Here is a 15,985-nt window from a genome sequence, read left to right on the forward strand (position 1 = left end):
GGAAAGGACTGCCTCCTCGTTTAGTCAAACATGGGGACATGTTATCTGTCCTGTCCAAAGCTTCTCCACCCCTACGAAAAAAACTCATTCAATCAGCTTCCAAAGAGGTCATCGATACCGTGTGCGAATATTGTTTGAACGTGTTGAAAGGCACGATCCCTTTGTCCAAACACCAGAAACAATGCTTAGGCAAACATCGTCACGTTCTTCGCCAAATGGTTCAAAAGAAAATTCCCATTCGTCAAAAGAAGAAGATGTTTGTCCAACGTGGAGGAATTTTACCCCTCTTGCTAGGCCCATTGCTGAAAGGAGTCTTGGGAACCATGTTGGGAGGACTGGCGGGTGCAAGATAAAAAGGCCCTCTGGAATCCCATGATCTCAGAATCAACCCCTGCCATCCCATGGAAGGACGAAAACTAGCTTTAGTACCTTACAAACGATGGATGGAATACCATCGTTGGCAAGAACAACGCACCCCGCATTTACCTCCCAATCCCAATTTGAGCGAGATGTCCCAGTTACAACACGAATTGCAGTCCTTGATGGATCGCCAAGATTTGTCCGAAACAGAAAAATCGCAAAAGTACGGTCAACTCTTGCAACGACTGCAACTCTTTCACCAGAAAGCTTTAGACGAAACAGCTCTACCCACTCTGAAAGATTTTAAGACCTTAATGAAAAGTCCAGCACCATCATCACTACCACCACCACCACTACTACCATCCCCAGGGGTCATCAGAGATGCTTCCCCGCGAAGACCTGAAGAAGAAGTGTTTCAAACATCGTAAGCAGCTCCCATGTCTAGTAAGATTGCAGCATCCTTGTTGACCCCGTCCCCCACACCGCAACGAGAAGAAATGAAAGCTTGGGTTAAAAAGATGATGTCCACTCCTCCTTCGACAGAAGTGAAAAAGAAAGAAGGGAAACCAGAAGTGAAAAAAGAAAAGAAGACCAAAGCCATTCCATTGCCACCTCCACCACCACTACCTTCGACTTCTACTCCCGTAGCCCATCGGACACGTAAATCCGTTTCTAAACCACCCTTTCGTCCCACCCAAAGTAGCATCCTCGAAGAGTGGGTGCCTTATTAAGAAACAACAAAATGGAGAAGGTGTTAGCCAGCATTTACTACGATCCGTCCCATCCTGCAGGTTACGCAGGAGTTCAAAAATTGTATCGTGCTGCCAAAACTCGACTGAAAAGTCTCCGTTTACCTCAAGTGCAACGATGGTTACAAGAACAAGCTACTTACACTTTACACAAACCCATTCGACGCAAGTTTTCCAGAAGTCACACCCGAGTGGAAGGCATCGATCATCAATGGTAAGCCGATTTAGCCGATGTCTCTCATTTAGCCAGCTACAATCGTGGCTACAAATATTTGTTTTGTGTTATCGACGTCTTTTCCAAATTTGCCTGGGTCGTACCCTTGACTTCCAAATCGAGCAGCGAGTTAGTGAGAGCCCTGCAACGAGTGTTGAAACAAAATGGTCGTCACCCTCTTCGATGGCAAACGGACAAAGGCACCGAATTTCTGAACCAAGCTTTCCAAAAAGAATTAAAGAAACGTGACATTCATTTTTTTACCACCGAGAATCCCGAAACCAAAGCCAGCATCGTGGAGCGTTTTCAACGCACTTTTGAAAGAACTTATGTGGAAATATTTTACTCATCATCACACTCTGAAGTACATCGACATCTTACCGCACCTGGTGCAAGCGTACGACCAATCTTACCATCGAAGCATCGGACGTGCCCCGCAAGAGGTGACTCCCGAGAACGAAGTGCTGGTGTTTGAGCACCTGTTTGGTACATCCCCGACGAGGGCTGTCCCCAAGAAAAGTGGAGTGTTGGCCGTAGGAGATTGGGTACGCACTGGCAAAACCAAACGCACTTTCGACAAAGGCTACTTACCTAACTGGACTACCGAATTGTTTCGTGTCACTGGACGAGCGCATGGCCGTCATCCTGCCGTCTATAAATTGGAAGACATGAACGGAGAAGTGCTCAAAGGAACGTTTTATTTGCCCGAGTTACAACGTGTCACCAAAAAAGAAGACGACGTGTACGACATGGAAAGCATTCTCGAACGCAGAACCCCTAAAGTAGGCAAACGACGTGTCAAAGAAGTCAAAGTACGTTGGAAAGGATATCCACCCAGTTTTGATTCTTGGATCGACGCTTCGCAAGTCATCGACTATAAAAAGAAGTGACCATCATGCCCTTTCACACAGACGCAGCTACTACTGCTACCACTCCTTCACCCAGTTCTTCTCTGCAAGATTTACAAAAACAACCTTTGTGGGTGTGGTGTGGAGAACGTGTGCCTAAAACGCAAATCGTCTTTTTCTGTCAAATCTTCGTGGTGTATTGTGTCATCGGGGCAGCCATTGCCAATTTGAGTTTGCAACAAGGAGACAAACAATTGTGGACCATTTTATTAAGCAGTTGCATCGGTTACCTGCTTCCCAATCCCTCCCTGAAATTCTCCTCGAACGGGAACAACGGGAACCTTGTGTCCAGTGCCAGTGTCAATCTTCACTCCAATAACAACCACAACAACAACCCCATTTTAGGCGGAGACACGCCTCTGACGTCCAGTAACCCCTCGGACAGCCACAGAACTCTGGAATTATGAGTCACCAAAACCAATTTTACTTAACCTTACCCAGTGACAGTTCTATGGAGGTGTTTCCCAACAACACGTTGTGCTGTTACTTCCCAATCAAAATTATTTTACGGTGGAAGTTCATGACGAATCATTGCAAAAGTACTTGAATACCCATGTCAAATATGAACACAAAAGCTATGATGACAAAACTCAAAAGTGGTCCTACCACTTGTTCGTTCCCCGAGGCTATTATTTTAGTGGTCAACATTTGGTCAGCACCGTTACCTCCAGATTTAATATCGTGTTTCTTAAAGCTTTGGAAAGTGTCAAAAAAAGTGTCACCATGGAATACCACAAAGCAGCTCGTCGCTTCTTGATGAAATTTGACGGTGGTAAAATCATGTCCATTTTATTTTGTCCTGAATTGTTTGACATGTTGGGCGGAGATATGGACATGAGAATGGTCATGATCAAGAAAAACGAATTACCAATCATTTACGACAACGAATCTTTTAGCAAGTTATTTCGTTCCCCGGTAGAAATGAACCAAGGACTGAATTTGATCTTTGTGTACTCCGATGTGGTGGAGTATAACGTGGTGGGACACACCTCCGTACCGTTACTGCGTGTCATTCCTTTCAAAGTGGATTCTGCCACGGCCGCAGACGAGGAAAGTGGAAACACTTATCACGTCCACCGCGAATTTGTACATCCTCACTATTTTCCTGTCAGGAAGTCGTATTTGGACACGGTCATCATTGCTATAAAAGGAGATCTGGGACAAAATATTCCATTCACCAAAGGAAAAGTGACGGTGAAACTCCATTTTCGAAAACGGTTCTCTCACGAGTCGTAAGTCATGTATCCAGTGTACCGAGGGGTTGCTCGACAGCGAGGACACGGTTTAGGAGATATGCTAAAATCAGCCTTTCGTTCGGTGGTCCCACTCTTGAAACCGATGGTGACACGCGGATTGCACGCCTTGAAAGATGCGGCACTGACACAAGGCAAAGAATTTCTCCAAAATGTCATCATCGACAAACAAAACCCCAAAGAAGCCTTCTTGAGGGCAGGCAAAAATGTCTTGCTGCAAACGGGTAAAGACCTTTTGGGCCGACGAGAAACACCTATAAATGCCCTGCACGCTACCGAGTAAGGCATTCCTACTTCCTTGAAGCCACAGCAAGGACAAGGCAGAAAGAGACGAAGAAGAAAACACCCTTTCACCAGACTTCACACGTCTAAAGCTAGAAAGACAAAGAAAAGAAGAACCGTCCGAGACTTAGACGTTTTCGATTATTGAGAAAGAGAAGAAAAAAAATGATGCACCGAGAGTCTTGCGTTTGTTCCAAGTCGGAATTGGATCTGTTTGCCATGCCACCCACCATGATGACGATGCAAGAACCCCAATGGGTGGAATTTCATCCCGTCTCCTCTTTGACGGATTCAGCTCCCATCGAGTTTGATATCAAAGGTCAGCCCGAAGTTTACATTGATCTGAATAGCAGTTACCTGTACTTGAAAGTCAAAGTGATCAAAGCGGCGGACAACACCAATCCTAGAGCCAATGATAGAGTAGCTTCCGTCAACAATTTCATGCATTCCTTGTTCAGTGAAGTGGACTTGTACTTGAATAACAAACTGGTCAGCAGGAGCATGGATACTTACCCTTATCGTGCCTACCTGGAAAATCTCTTGACGTACGGAAAAGAAGCCAAGAATACTGGATGCTTGCGTGGTATGGAAACCTGACACAGTGGGTGATACCACGTTTAACGACACAGCCCTGACAGAAGGTGACAATGCTCACAATGTGGGGTTTAACACACGTAGAAATAAAATTCTGCAAGGGCGAAGTTTAGAACTGATGGATCGTTTGCATTTGGACATGTGGTTGCAAGAAAAGTATTTGCTCAACGGCGTGGATATCCGCCTGAGACTGAATCGTAGCACTGCTGCTTTCCATTTGATGGCCCATAACAACGAATACAAAACTGTCATCCAAGAAGCCAGGCTCTACGTACGACGTGTGGAAGTGTTACCTAAAGTGGGAAACGACGTCAGTCACACGTTGAGCAGAACGACCGCCAAGTATCCGATTCGACGCGTGGAAGTGAAAACGTTCACCATTCCTGCTGCACTGCGATCCATGATCGAAGATCATCTGTTCCAAGGACAGTTACCCAAACGTTTGATCGTTGGTATCGTCAGGAATTCAGCTTTCAATGGACTTCACAACAAAAATCCTTTTGAGTTTCGACACTTTGGCGTGTCCAAGATTGAAGTCAGTCGCGACGGCAAGGCCTTGTGTACCCGACCCTTTGAGCCTAACTTTGGTGCCGCGAAGAATTATTTGAGATCGTACTTGTCCCTGTACGAAGCCACGGGACAGTTAGGAACCAACACCAGTCATGGCATTACATACGAAGATTATGCAGGGGGCTATGCTTTGTGGGCTTTTTATTTCACTCCAGACCAAGGCAGCGACGAGGGACATTTCCACCCTATAAAATCGGGTCAGATCCGTGTGGAACTTCAGTTTACAAACCGAGACCCTGATGTAACGGTGAACGTCATCCTGTATGCAGAATTCGATAATACGATAGAAATCAACAGTTTGAGAGAAGTCATTCTAGATTATTAGAAGCCATGGAAGACTGTTATCCCTCTTTACCTAGTGGAGAAACTTTAGACATGGAATGTAAGGAGACCGTGGAAGAAGAAGAAGTTATCATGATGAAGTCGAGATGGCCAGAACAAGAAGCCCATTTAGTCTCCTGTTTTGCCAAACACTTGGTCGAAAAAATGACGGAATTGATCAAGAAAGATTACTATGGATGTCAAAACGATCATCCCAGTCAAATTCAACATGATAAATGCCTGATGCTGAGTCAAGAAGAAAAGTTGGACGAATATCTGGACGAAGCTTGGAGTCTCATCTCGGACGAAGTTGTGTGGCATATGTGGTATAAAGACTTGCGTGAACATTCTTGTCCACCATTAACTACTCAAGAGATCCATCATATCGAAGCTCTCCTGAATCAAAGTGGGGAGACGAAGCGAAGAAACGGTTATTTGTCAGACATTTTCAAGCAACAAGTCAGGATCGAATTGATCGCTTATTATTACCTGTGAAGAAGAAAAAACATGGATACCTGGGAACTTTATTACCTTTTGAACCACAGCTCGTACACGGCTTCTTGGAATCCTGTCGTCTGTGCTAAAGATGAACTCCCTCATCGCAAACCTCAAGACCATCAAGCTTATGTGATCAACACGGACGACAGTCATCGCCCAGGAACCCACTGGGTAGCCGTCTACTTTCCTCAAGAAGGATGTGTGGAATATTTCGATTCGTATGGATTGCCCCCTTTGGAAGACGATATCATTGACTTTATGAGAAGAAATGCGCAGACAACCCGATTCAATAATGTGAAATTACAAGGCACAGATTCCTTGGTGTGTGGACAATATTGTGTGTATTTTCTGCATCATCGCAGCCTGGGCTATTCCTTAGAACATTTAGTGACTCATTTTGATCCTCGTTCTTCTTCTAGAAACGATGTGAAAGTAGATCGATGGTTTTGTGACCATTATGCTTATCTTTTGTCTCAAGCTAGGAAACGTAGTGTCCATCAATGGCCTAATGACTTCCAACAGTGGAAATCACGATTTCATTCACAACGTTGTCAGCCTTGTCCAAAATAATGTGTTAGTTGAGAAAAAATATTTGTAATTTGAAAAAAAAAATGTTTGATGTTATATTGTTGGATTATTGTTAAAAATGTTAGAGTTGTTTGTTAGTGTTAAGTGATTTTTGAATTAAAAAATGTTGTGTTTTGAAAAAAAAATGCCTTTTTGGTTTGTTTGGCTATAGGAATCTTGATTCATGCTCTTTGACTTCTTACTATCCCTCTCATGACACTTATTGAACGTTGCGGCTCGAAAACCGTGGAGGGATGTTTTCCTTCACCTCCGCGCTTTGACTTTAAAGCCGGGGCAGCCTCCAGTCTAACCATCCATTGTCGACTCATCCTCCTATGAAGATGTGCTCCAAACTAGCTAAGCTAAACGAAGCCTACGTGAATTTGCATAGGGTCAGACACAGTCTGATACCGAAGCCAGAAGATATAGAGAATGTGAGAATGTTAAAAGTCACTGAAGACCTGATAGAAGAGCTCTTTAGAGAAGAAGTGAACAGAGAGAAAGAAGAATGGACAGAGAAGTACAGACTTCAGAAACAGCAGAGAGAGCAGAAACAGCAACAACAACAACAGCAGCAGCAGCAGCAACCTGAACCTGACAGAGGCTTTGTCGATTGTCGTATCGACACCATAGAGTTCTTCTTCTCTTTCCGAAGAAGCAGACCTATCGTCAGAAAGTCTATCGTCAGAGGACGTCGCATTCTTAGAATATAAAAGATCGCCCTAGCTTCAACTTTGCACAAAAAAAAAAAAAAAAAAAAAAAACAGCCCTTTTCAGGGCTACCCCAATCTCTAGAAAAGAAATAACAATCGATTTGCCAATATGTGTATGTAGAATAGTGTGAATATAAACACTGACTCATTTCTGGTGTGATTGTATGTGTTTGTGTTTGTAAGCACTCAAGTACGTTTGTGCGGATAGTAGATAATGTTTTTTATGTTTGAGGTGTGGGAATAGTAGATTTGGGGTTTGTTTATTGCTGCTCCGCGTATGTGGATAGTATATTATCTTTGATAAAATATTTTAAAATAGTAATGGGTAGTAAAAAAAGTGAGTGTTTCTTTTAGGTCCGCGCGTTGTTTGGTTATGATCTAGATAAAATAAATTTTGTTTTAGGGGATGTTTTCCTTCACGTCCGCGCTTTTAGCATAAATTGAAAATCACTCGGCAGTCTAGCTACCCTTGTTGATTGATCAACACTAGAGAATGAACAGAAGGCTAGCGAAACTGTTGAAACTTCATGTGCACCTGGAATATGCCAGACTCATACTAAATGAACTGGACGCGGAGGCCATCGTCGAAGAGGGAAGGATGAAAGAGGAGGAGAGAAGAAAAAAAGAAGAGGAGGAGAGAAGAAAAAAAGAAGAGGAGGAAAAGGAGAGAGGAATGGCTGCACCACAGCCACAAGAAGGAAATTTCAGAATCCCAGAGACAGAAGATTGGGATTCTGAAGCCACTCATTCCGCCTCTGCTCTCCCCCAAAAAAGAGTGAAAGGAGATTGGAGTAGGAGATGTGTGTGTGGTGCCAGGCCTGGAAGGTGCGATCATTAACCAGGTGCCATGGAGTTAAAAAAAACAGCCCTTTTTAGGGCTACCCAAACCTTTAGAAAAGAAATAGTAATCCATTTGACAATGTGTGTATGTAGAGTAGTGTGAATATAAACACTGACTCTTTTTTTCCTAGTGTGAGTGTATGTGTTTGTGTTTGTAAGCGCTAACGTACGTTTGTGTGGATAGTAGATTATTGGGTTTTGTAAGAGCTTAAGTTGGTTTGTGTGGATAGTAGATTTGGGTTTGATTTTAATGCTTTGCGTGTGTGAATGGTAGATTTTGGGTTAATTTATTGCTGGTTGGCGTATGTGGATAGTAGATAATATGAAATGAGAAAAGTAGGGGATGTTTTCCTTCACGTCCGCGCGTTTTAAGTGATAATCTAGGTAATATAAGTTTTGGGTCTTAGGGGATGTTTTCCTTCACGTCCGCGCTTTAACTAGAAGAACCCACAAAGTTCGTCATTCACACCATTCTGCAAAGAATAAAAATGAAGATGGCTTCGAACCACCTTGATAAAATGAAAAAATTGCAAGACGTCCTGGACAATTTGGGCATGATGGAGCAAATGTTAGTTAGGCTAAATGAGGATCACTATTCTTATAGTCCCCATCGAGTGAAGATGGAGATTAACAACTTACGAAAACTAAAGGAAATCATCAGTGATCTGTTGAAAGAAATAAAGGAGGAGAAGGAGGATGAAGAGGAAAGGATAAGGATGAGAAAATGGAATGAAAAAAATGAAAAAGAAGAAAATGAGAAGAGGAAGAAAGAAGAGGAGGAGAAGCAGAAAGAAGAGAAAAAGAAGAAAAAGGAGGAAGAAAAGAAAGAAAAGAATAGAAAAAGTGTAGGACAGAAAATAAGAAGCTGGTGGAGAAATAGAAGAAATTAGAAGAAGAAGAAGAAACCCAAAGGCCCTTTTCAGGGCCACCCACATCTCTCGAAAAGAGATAGACTTTCAAGTGCCTACCCCTTTTTTCATTTTTTTATTTTTAAAAAAAAAACAAAAAAAATCCCATGTTAAATTCCCCTTGTCCCTAGAATTGCTTTTTTTTCTCCCATGTTAAATTTCCCTTGTCGCTCAACAGACCCACGATTTATTCCCCATGTTAATTTCCCTTGTCGCTCAACAGACCCAAAATATATTCCCATGTTAATTTCCCATTGTCGCTAAAGTGACCCAGGGATTTTCGTAATGTTAAATTTCCCATTGTCGCCAAAGTGACCCAGGGTGGTTTTTAATGCTAATTCCCACTGTCGCTAAAGTGACCCCATTCACTACTGTTGACATTTAAATTTTGACTCACGAGCCCCCAGTCAGCAATGACGACAACCTAAATACATGAACAACTCAAGGTAAAATATATAATAATTTAATCAATATTAACAATAACTAAAACTGTTCAAGCAGTTTCTGGATATAAATCTTCCAATTACTGTTCATTAATAAACTGATAGATGAATTTGGCTGTTAACAAAACCCTTTCTTTATTTCATCATGCGAGTTAACGTTCTAATGTGACATAGTCCACATTCAGTGAATAATCCCTTGTTCTCATCTGTATTCGTCTTTCTCTGCTTCTATTGTCACTTCATCCTCCATGCACTCTTCCTGTGCCACTCCCTGTACTATTGCTGCTTCTCCTGCACCCTTCCTGTGCTACTCTTTGTACTCCCCCCTTCCACACCCCTTCTGTACTAATTATTGTACTTCCTTCTTCCCTCTCTCGATAAGTTTAAAGCCCTCAAGTACGTGCACACAACCTTTTCACATTTAACTGTTAGCGCAGAAACCAAGCCTTCTTAGCGACACAATGGATTTAAATCTCAACCAACTAATTACTGACTAAACACAGACGGTCATCTGCTGTTGGCATCACAATCTTAGGCAAACTGTCATAAACCTTATGTAACCCTTTAGCCAGCAAGGGTATATATATATATATATATATATATATATATATATATATATATATATATATATATACGTTTATGATATTTGCCTGTTCGACAAAAGAGTACGAATATTGTTGTTGTTGTTGTTGTTGTTGTGGGCTTTAAAGCCATTTTTCAGCACCCGATAGGCTATACATGGCGGCCAGTATTAATGGTGGTGGAAGAACCCGGGAAAACCCCAGAAAGAACCACTGACCCACGAGAAGCTACTGGCAAGCTTTCTCACATATCACATTGGCTGAATCAGACTCGAACTGCCGCAGAGGTGAGATGGCAGTGATCCGTAACGAAGAGCGCTTTAGCCCATTCCGTCACTCGGGGCCCCCGGTACGAATGTTATATCAGTATTAATACAATTAGTGATACCTGTTTGTTTGTTTTTTTTATAATAAAAAAGAGAGATTTATATCAGCATGAATACGTGTATGAAGAATCTCGTACAATACCAAAATAACCTCCATAGCGTTGATGAGATATAGGACAGAATCAAACGCAATATGAATCTAAACCTCTATAGTCTGAATATAGACAATTTACCACCACAATGGCTCGTTTGTTATATAAACATATCATAACATGAAAAATGGCTAAAACGCCAAGACAAGAACAACAATAAGTAAATCTAAGGGTATTGCTCAGTTGAAAAAGGATGTGTGGGGTGGGCCTGAAGGGGGAGGGCGGTATACCTGTAGCATGGAATCCACCCTATATGCAAACGTAGTTTAAATGTTAACTTACAGAAGTAAATAAACTCACCCCTGTTCACGGAAGGATGTGGACATAAACCGGTCTCCAAATTGACAGAAGTTTATCCAAACACTGCATATTTACTCCGTAAATATGCGACTCAAAATGAAATTCGTTAACATATTCTGTAGTCTACTATTCCAAATCAGGTACTGTAAATATCCTTCTTTCAAATGAATATCGCAACAATGTAATGTTTAGTTGTGAAAGTGACACTGTAGGTTACATAAACATGAGGATTGTCAACTGTTTTCTAACAGGTACTGCATCAAACATTGCAGCATCATGTGCATTTGCCATTCTGTGTTGAAAAATGATAATGTCTCTAAAATGTTCTCTTTATTCAGAAGGATGCTTGTCCTTTGTTTTGTAGTTTGTAAGACAAGTACAATCCACTTTTAAATGTTAATACTAGCTCAAGTTTGTTTCGGACTATTTTTTAAACAACTGAAAGGTGAGCATCTGTCAGAATGAACAAAATTATTTGTTCTTCTTTCTATCTAAATAATTTCCACTGAAAGAAAAACTATGTGATTAAAAGAATCTCAAGTGGGTAATGATATAATATTAAATTTATTAAACTCATTGAATAATGTCCAGCTTTTTCTTACCAAGACTCGCAAAATCTGGATATCATTCAACTCGTTTCATAAATTCAGTATTAAACCATTACCCATTTGAGATCCTGTATATATCTTACCGAGTGGGTCTATTATTTACTTCGTCAGGACCTGTATTGTCTACAAAAACAAGAAAAATGAAATCAATGTAACGTCATCTTTAGGTTTTTGCAGTACACGTAACGTTCAAAATTCGGTTGTTTAAATGTTGAATAAAAATACATACATGGCACAAACGTCAATGACATAAAAAGTAGGCTCTATATTTATCGAGCTAACCTAACTGCACAGAAAAATACCATATTTACGGGAATTTTGATAAGGCAGACTAATTATTTTGAGTTATTTACCGCAAAACAATCCTTGACTTAGACGTTCAGACAACCATATCGCACTTTTTCTAGAACTTAAAATTTATTGAGCAAAATAAAATCCGGATTATGTTAGTATGCCATTAAACACAAAACACACAAACTCACACACACACATATACATACATACATACATACATACATACATACATACATACATACATACATACATGTATTTTTGCTTTTTTCCCATCATTATGTGGTATGTTTAATTGTATTAAGTACTTGACCTTGTCTAATATCAAGTTCCCTGAGTTACTGACTAGAGACACTGAAGTTGATTATATTTTGTAAACCAAAAATGCATAGCTAATAGTTTTCCTAGGAGTGTGGGTTACAAATTAAGATCATTATCAACAGGGGTAAATATTTATTTGGGTTTGGGTCTAGGTTAATGGAATTCTCCCACAAAATACCTACCCTACCTGATGTTTACCACATTCTATGTTATAATTTTAGTAACGGATTTTATATTGTAAACAACTTGAAATGTTTAAGATTGGAAAATTCCATTAAGTCATAGTATTTCTAGAAAATACTAATTGTGAGCTAGGTCAAGAAGAGGGCTGTGTAATCTTGCTTATCTAAAAGTTATTCATTCTTGCTGTAAGATCTCAATGCAGCATCATTTGTATTGTGTCCAGTATCTGATTTGGATTTATTTATTTATTTATTCAAGTATTTATTCACTGGAAATACAAAGTGCTCTTTAACAATATTCTTGGAGAGAAACTTTAAATTAAAGTGAATTCATACAAGGATATCTTGGATTATATTATTGTGATTAATTGGGAGACTGTTAGCACATCTTCACACAACGTTATTTGTACATTAGTGCATTCGAGACTACAAGCACATCAACACCTTCAGCGCTGGATCTTATATCGAACACAACTAGAATTAAAATACAATTTTCTTTTCATTAGGACTGGTGATGGAAGTTTTTGGACTATTTGGGATTTAATTCGCGATACTCCAAGTTCTTTTCAAATTTTCACATTGTATTCGAGGAAAATAAATTATTTGTTGAATTTTGCAAAACTTTATTATTTTCGCTCTTTTCTATTACTTGGTTTAAGACCATAGAGTCGTAAAAACATACACACATACATGCATGCATGCATGCATGCATCCATCCATGCATGCATTCATGCATCCATCCATCCATCCATACATACATACATACATACATGAAGATATCCTAATTTAATGGGGGGAGGGGGGTAAAATTTCCAGCCATTATCTACGCCACATATTGTACATTGGTTGAAGCTAATAACGCCGCAGTGCATCGAATAATAAAAAGACGAAACGAGGATAGAAAGTGTCGCTTAACGGACACAATAAACAACATTAAAAAATACGCATGTTTTTGCTTTTTTAAATACGTGCAAAGGTGTTCCTACGTAGAAAAATTTGTTGCTTGCACCCATGGTAGAAAATAAATCAAAACGAGGCTTCACAAAATGGAATATCCCATTATATATTCCATACATATCTAACAAGCACGATAATTAAACTTCACGAAAGAGAGAGGAGGAGCGGCTGAGTTTCGCTACATTTTTGATAGAGGACACGCATGGAGTAAATGAGAAGGAAATATCCATCATGTTAAAATATACAGAGCAGGTATTTTCCTATTCATGGTCCTCACGGCACCATGTTCTTATTTCAAAAGGGATCTTTTGACGTATATACCTCGTGTTTACACAAACACACTAAATTATATATAATTCGCGACTAACCATTGGTCTTAGAAGGCGACGAACCCATGTCTTAGGTGCAATCCTGATTCAAATCGAGGTCGTAAAAGGATCTTATGGGCACAGATGAGGTCATGTTCTGTAGATCTTGTGATCCATCAATAAAATGACAGCTTTCAAATCTGAAAGTGAGAAACGTCAATCAAAACAGAGCATTACTGCGGATAACTCTCCCTAACACGAAATACGACGCTCTATTCGATTAGCTATTTAAAAAATGTGGACCAGGAAGGAAATTCCAACCCATTCTGAGGTCAATGCCAGCAACAATCTGGTTAAAATCTAGGTTTCCAGGCAGCATATTGGAGATCTGATGAAACCAGGATTTTGTAAGTAACCGATAGTTGAAAATAAATGAGTGAATAATATTACAAGAGTATCAAGTACATTGATAATTATAAACTCATCAATCTTTGACTCAAAATTCCTAACGATGAGTGTAGTTCTCAGACAGAGAGTTTATAAAGCATTGTATCGATCATAAAACTAAATTAAATTTACGATACTTGTCACTTGAAACACCAAAGTAAATTTTTTTTACTAAAACACTTACTTGATATCAGCCACTACTACATGTTTCAAATCACGAATAAAGATCCGTGCAAATGATATTGCACATACTGTGTTGACAGCTGCACAGTAATACAATCAATGGCAATGCTACAGTAGACGTATCAACCTGCTCACTAATCTAACAACTGCACAGTATGTACGGCATATACCGTCTAAGGATTTGGTCCCCACTATGGGTTTTGATTCAGCGCTTCAGTGTCAGACCTTTAAGTCCGCCTTAAATAGTTATCTATTGAAAACTGTAGCGAACAAACGGCATAAGATTATTGCTCTCAGGTTACCTGTTAAAAGTTTGAACAGCAAGGCTATTGGATTGTACAATATAAATATAGGATATTTTAGAGAAGGCTTACGTAAATTTGACAATATCAGTCTAAGCTTAAATACAACAAGCCTAAACGTTGAGTACGAAACTCGGCACAGATGTATTGCCTTTATAATCCTAAATGTACAATGGATAATTTTGTTTCTGTTTCAAAACCAGACCGGAATTACCTCAACTAGTCCTTACATATCATTTTGAACAATTTTTAAAAAATGGAATTCATTTTTTAGCCGACTATTCATAAAAACACAATGCTAATGTAAAAACACACGGGAACTGTTAAAAAGATCAGTTGAAAATAGGGGTAATAGAGAGGAAGGAAAGAAGATATGTTTCACAAAATAAAAGAAAATCAAATCGATATTATCAAGAGCGTCATAACTGATAGATATAACTTTAATTGACTTAATTTAAGCATGAGTGCGTTCTATTTCTGTACAAATTGGATCTAGTTTGATCTTTAACGTTTGCATCAGTATATATGTTCATATCTCGTCTAAACTTAGTGCTTGTTGCAGCCACGTTATCTCGCTTTGAGACTGCAATTTACTTGATGGTTAATGGATACCCATTCTAGATACAGTGATGGTAGTAGTAGGCATAATTGCGTGTTGTTATTAGAGGTTGTAGTAGTAGAACCTGTGATGGTGGAATGGTTGTAGTAATAGTAGTATTAAACGTGTAGGAGGAGAGGAATTAAAAACATCAAACTTCACAATCCCGGTGTTTTTCAAAACAATTGCTTCTATTTAGGCATCATGGGACAGCGAACAACATGTAAAACTACAGAGCCGCTGAAGTGTGGAAATGTGGTAACGCCAGGTAGTATCGGTAATTGAAGGAGGAGTGGGATACACGATTTATACCAGGTGCTCGTTATAGTAGTAGTCGTAATAGTATTTGATACTGGTTTTAGTAGGTTGACGATGATAACATATAGTATGTATTTCAGTTATTATGCATGATACTAGATTGATATTAATTCATAATAGCCAAGAAATTCTTTGCAATAAACTCACAGTAACAAGTTATAAGGCCCATTAATGCTCCCTTGTGATGGACGTCATTATTGTCTCGTATATTTCCTCCATTACGTATCATTTTATTCATGACCATTAGACCTAAGCACAATAGTCTGCGATTATATTCCGTTATTCGTTTCTTCTTTGGTTACATTGATTGCAGGTGTTGTTTGTTCTATACTGTCAATATTGTCGCACTCAAACACAAATGTTTCAAACCACGCTGTATATCTCTGTTCTATGCGTAAATGGCCGGTATAAATCTATATCAGCGTGGACTAGTTATGTAAATTTCTATGGTAGTATTATGTTTTATCTTTTATCAGGAGGTGGCTGTATTTTAATATCTTCATGTTGAGTCGGACTTTCCAAATAGCAACATTAATAAGAAAAAGAACATTTATCCTCGCGGTTTTTAATTACCACCTTCGTGTAGTACAGACTATGCCAATGAACATGTGTTAAAATGTTAAAAATGGCGTATTTGTTTGGAGGTTTGTTTTGTCATACAAGGCCATCCATCATAGTCCCTAACATAAACATTTTATTTTTCTTTTGATAAAAAGTTTCCATTTGTATATCTGTTATGTGTGTGCTTGTGTGTTTGTGTGCATGTATGTGTGTGTGTGTGTGTATGTCTTCGTGTGTATGTGTTTGTATGTGTGTGTTTGTATATGCGTTTGTATGTGCATGTGTTTGTGTGTATGTGTTTGTGTGTGTATGTGTTTGTGTGTGCATATG

The 15,985-nt window shown here is 39.5% G+C and overlaps 1 protein-coding gene across 4 annotated transcripts in view; it reads right to left on the reverse strand.

The window, feature by feature from the left end:
* The window catches only part of LOC149776285 (uncharacterized), a 101,558-nt gene extending 87,492 nt beyond the window's left edge, over nucleotides 1-14,066 (reverse strand). For 3 of the 4 annotated variants that reach the window (XM_089942736.1, XM_089942737.1, XM_089942734.1), the window contains exons 1-3: nucleotides 13,878-14,066; nucleotides 13,307-13,446; nucleotides 11,271-11,310 (exon numbers count right to left, since the gene is read on the reverse strand). In XM_089942736.1, the coding sequence (XP_089798862.1) occupies nucleotides 11,271-11,310; nucleotides 13,307-13,334 (68 nt within the window). In that variant the 5' untranslated portion in view covers nucleotides 13,335-13,446; nucleotides 13,878-14,066. The remainder of the gene's footprint in view (nucleotides 1-11,270; nucleotides 11,311-13,306; nucleotides 13,447-13,877) is intronic. The other variant, XM_089942735.1, reaches the window with a different exon arrangement.
* Nucleotides 14,067-15,985: the final 1,919 nt, after the last annotated feature.

This window comes from Sinohyriopsis cumingii, chromosome 18 (assembly GCF_028554795.1).
Source record: "Sinohyriopsis cumingii isolate HCF-2022 chromosome 18, ASM2855479v2, whole genome shotgun sequence".
Lineage (NCBI taxonomy): Eukaryota > Metazoa > Mollusca > Bivalvia > Unionida > Unionidae > Sinohyriopsis > Sinohyriopsis cumingii.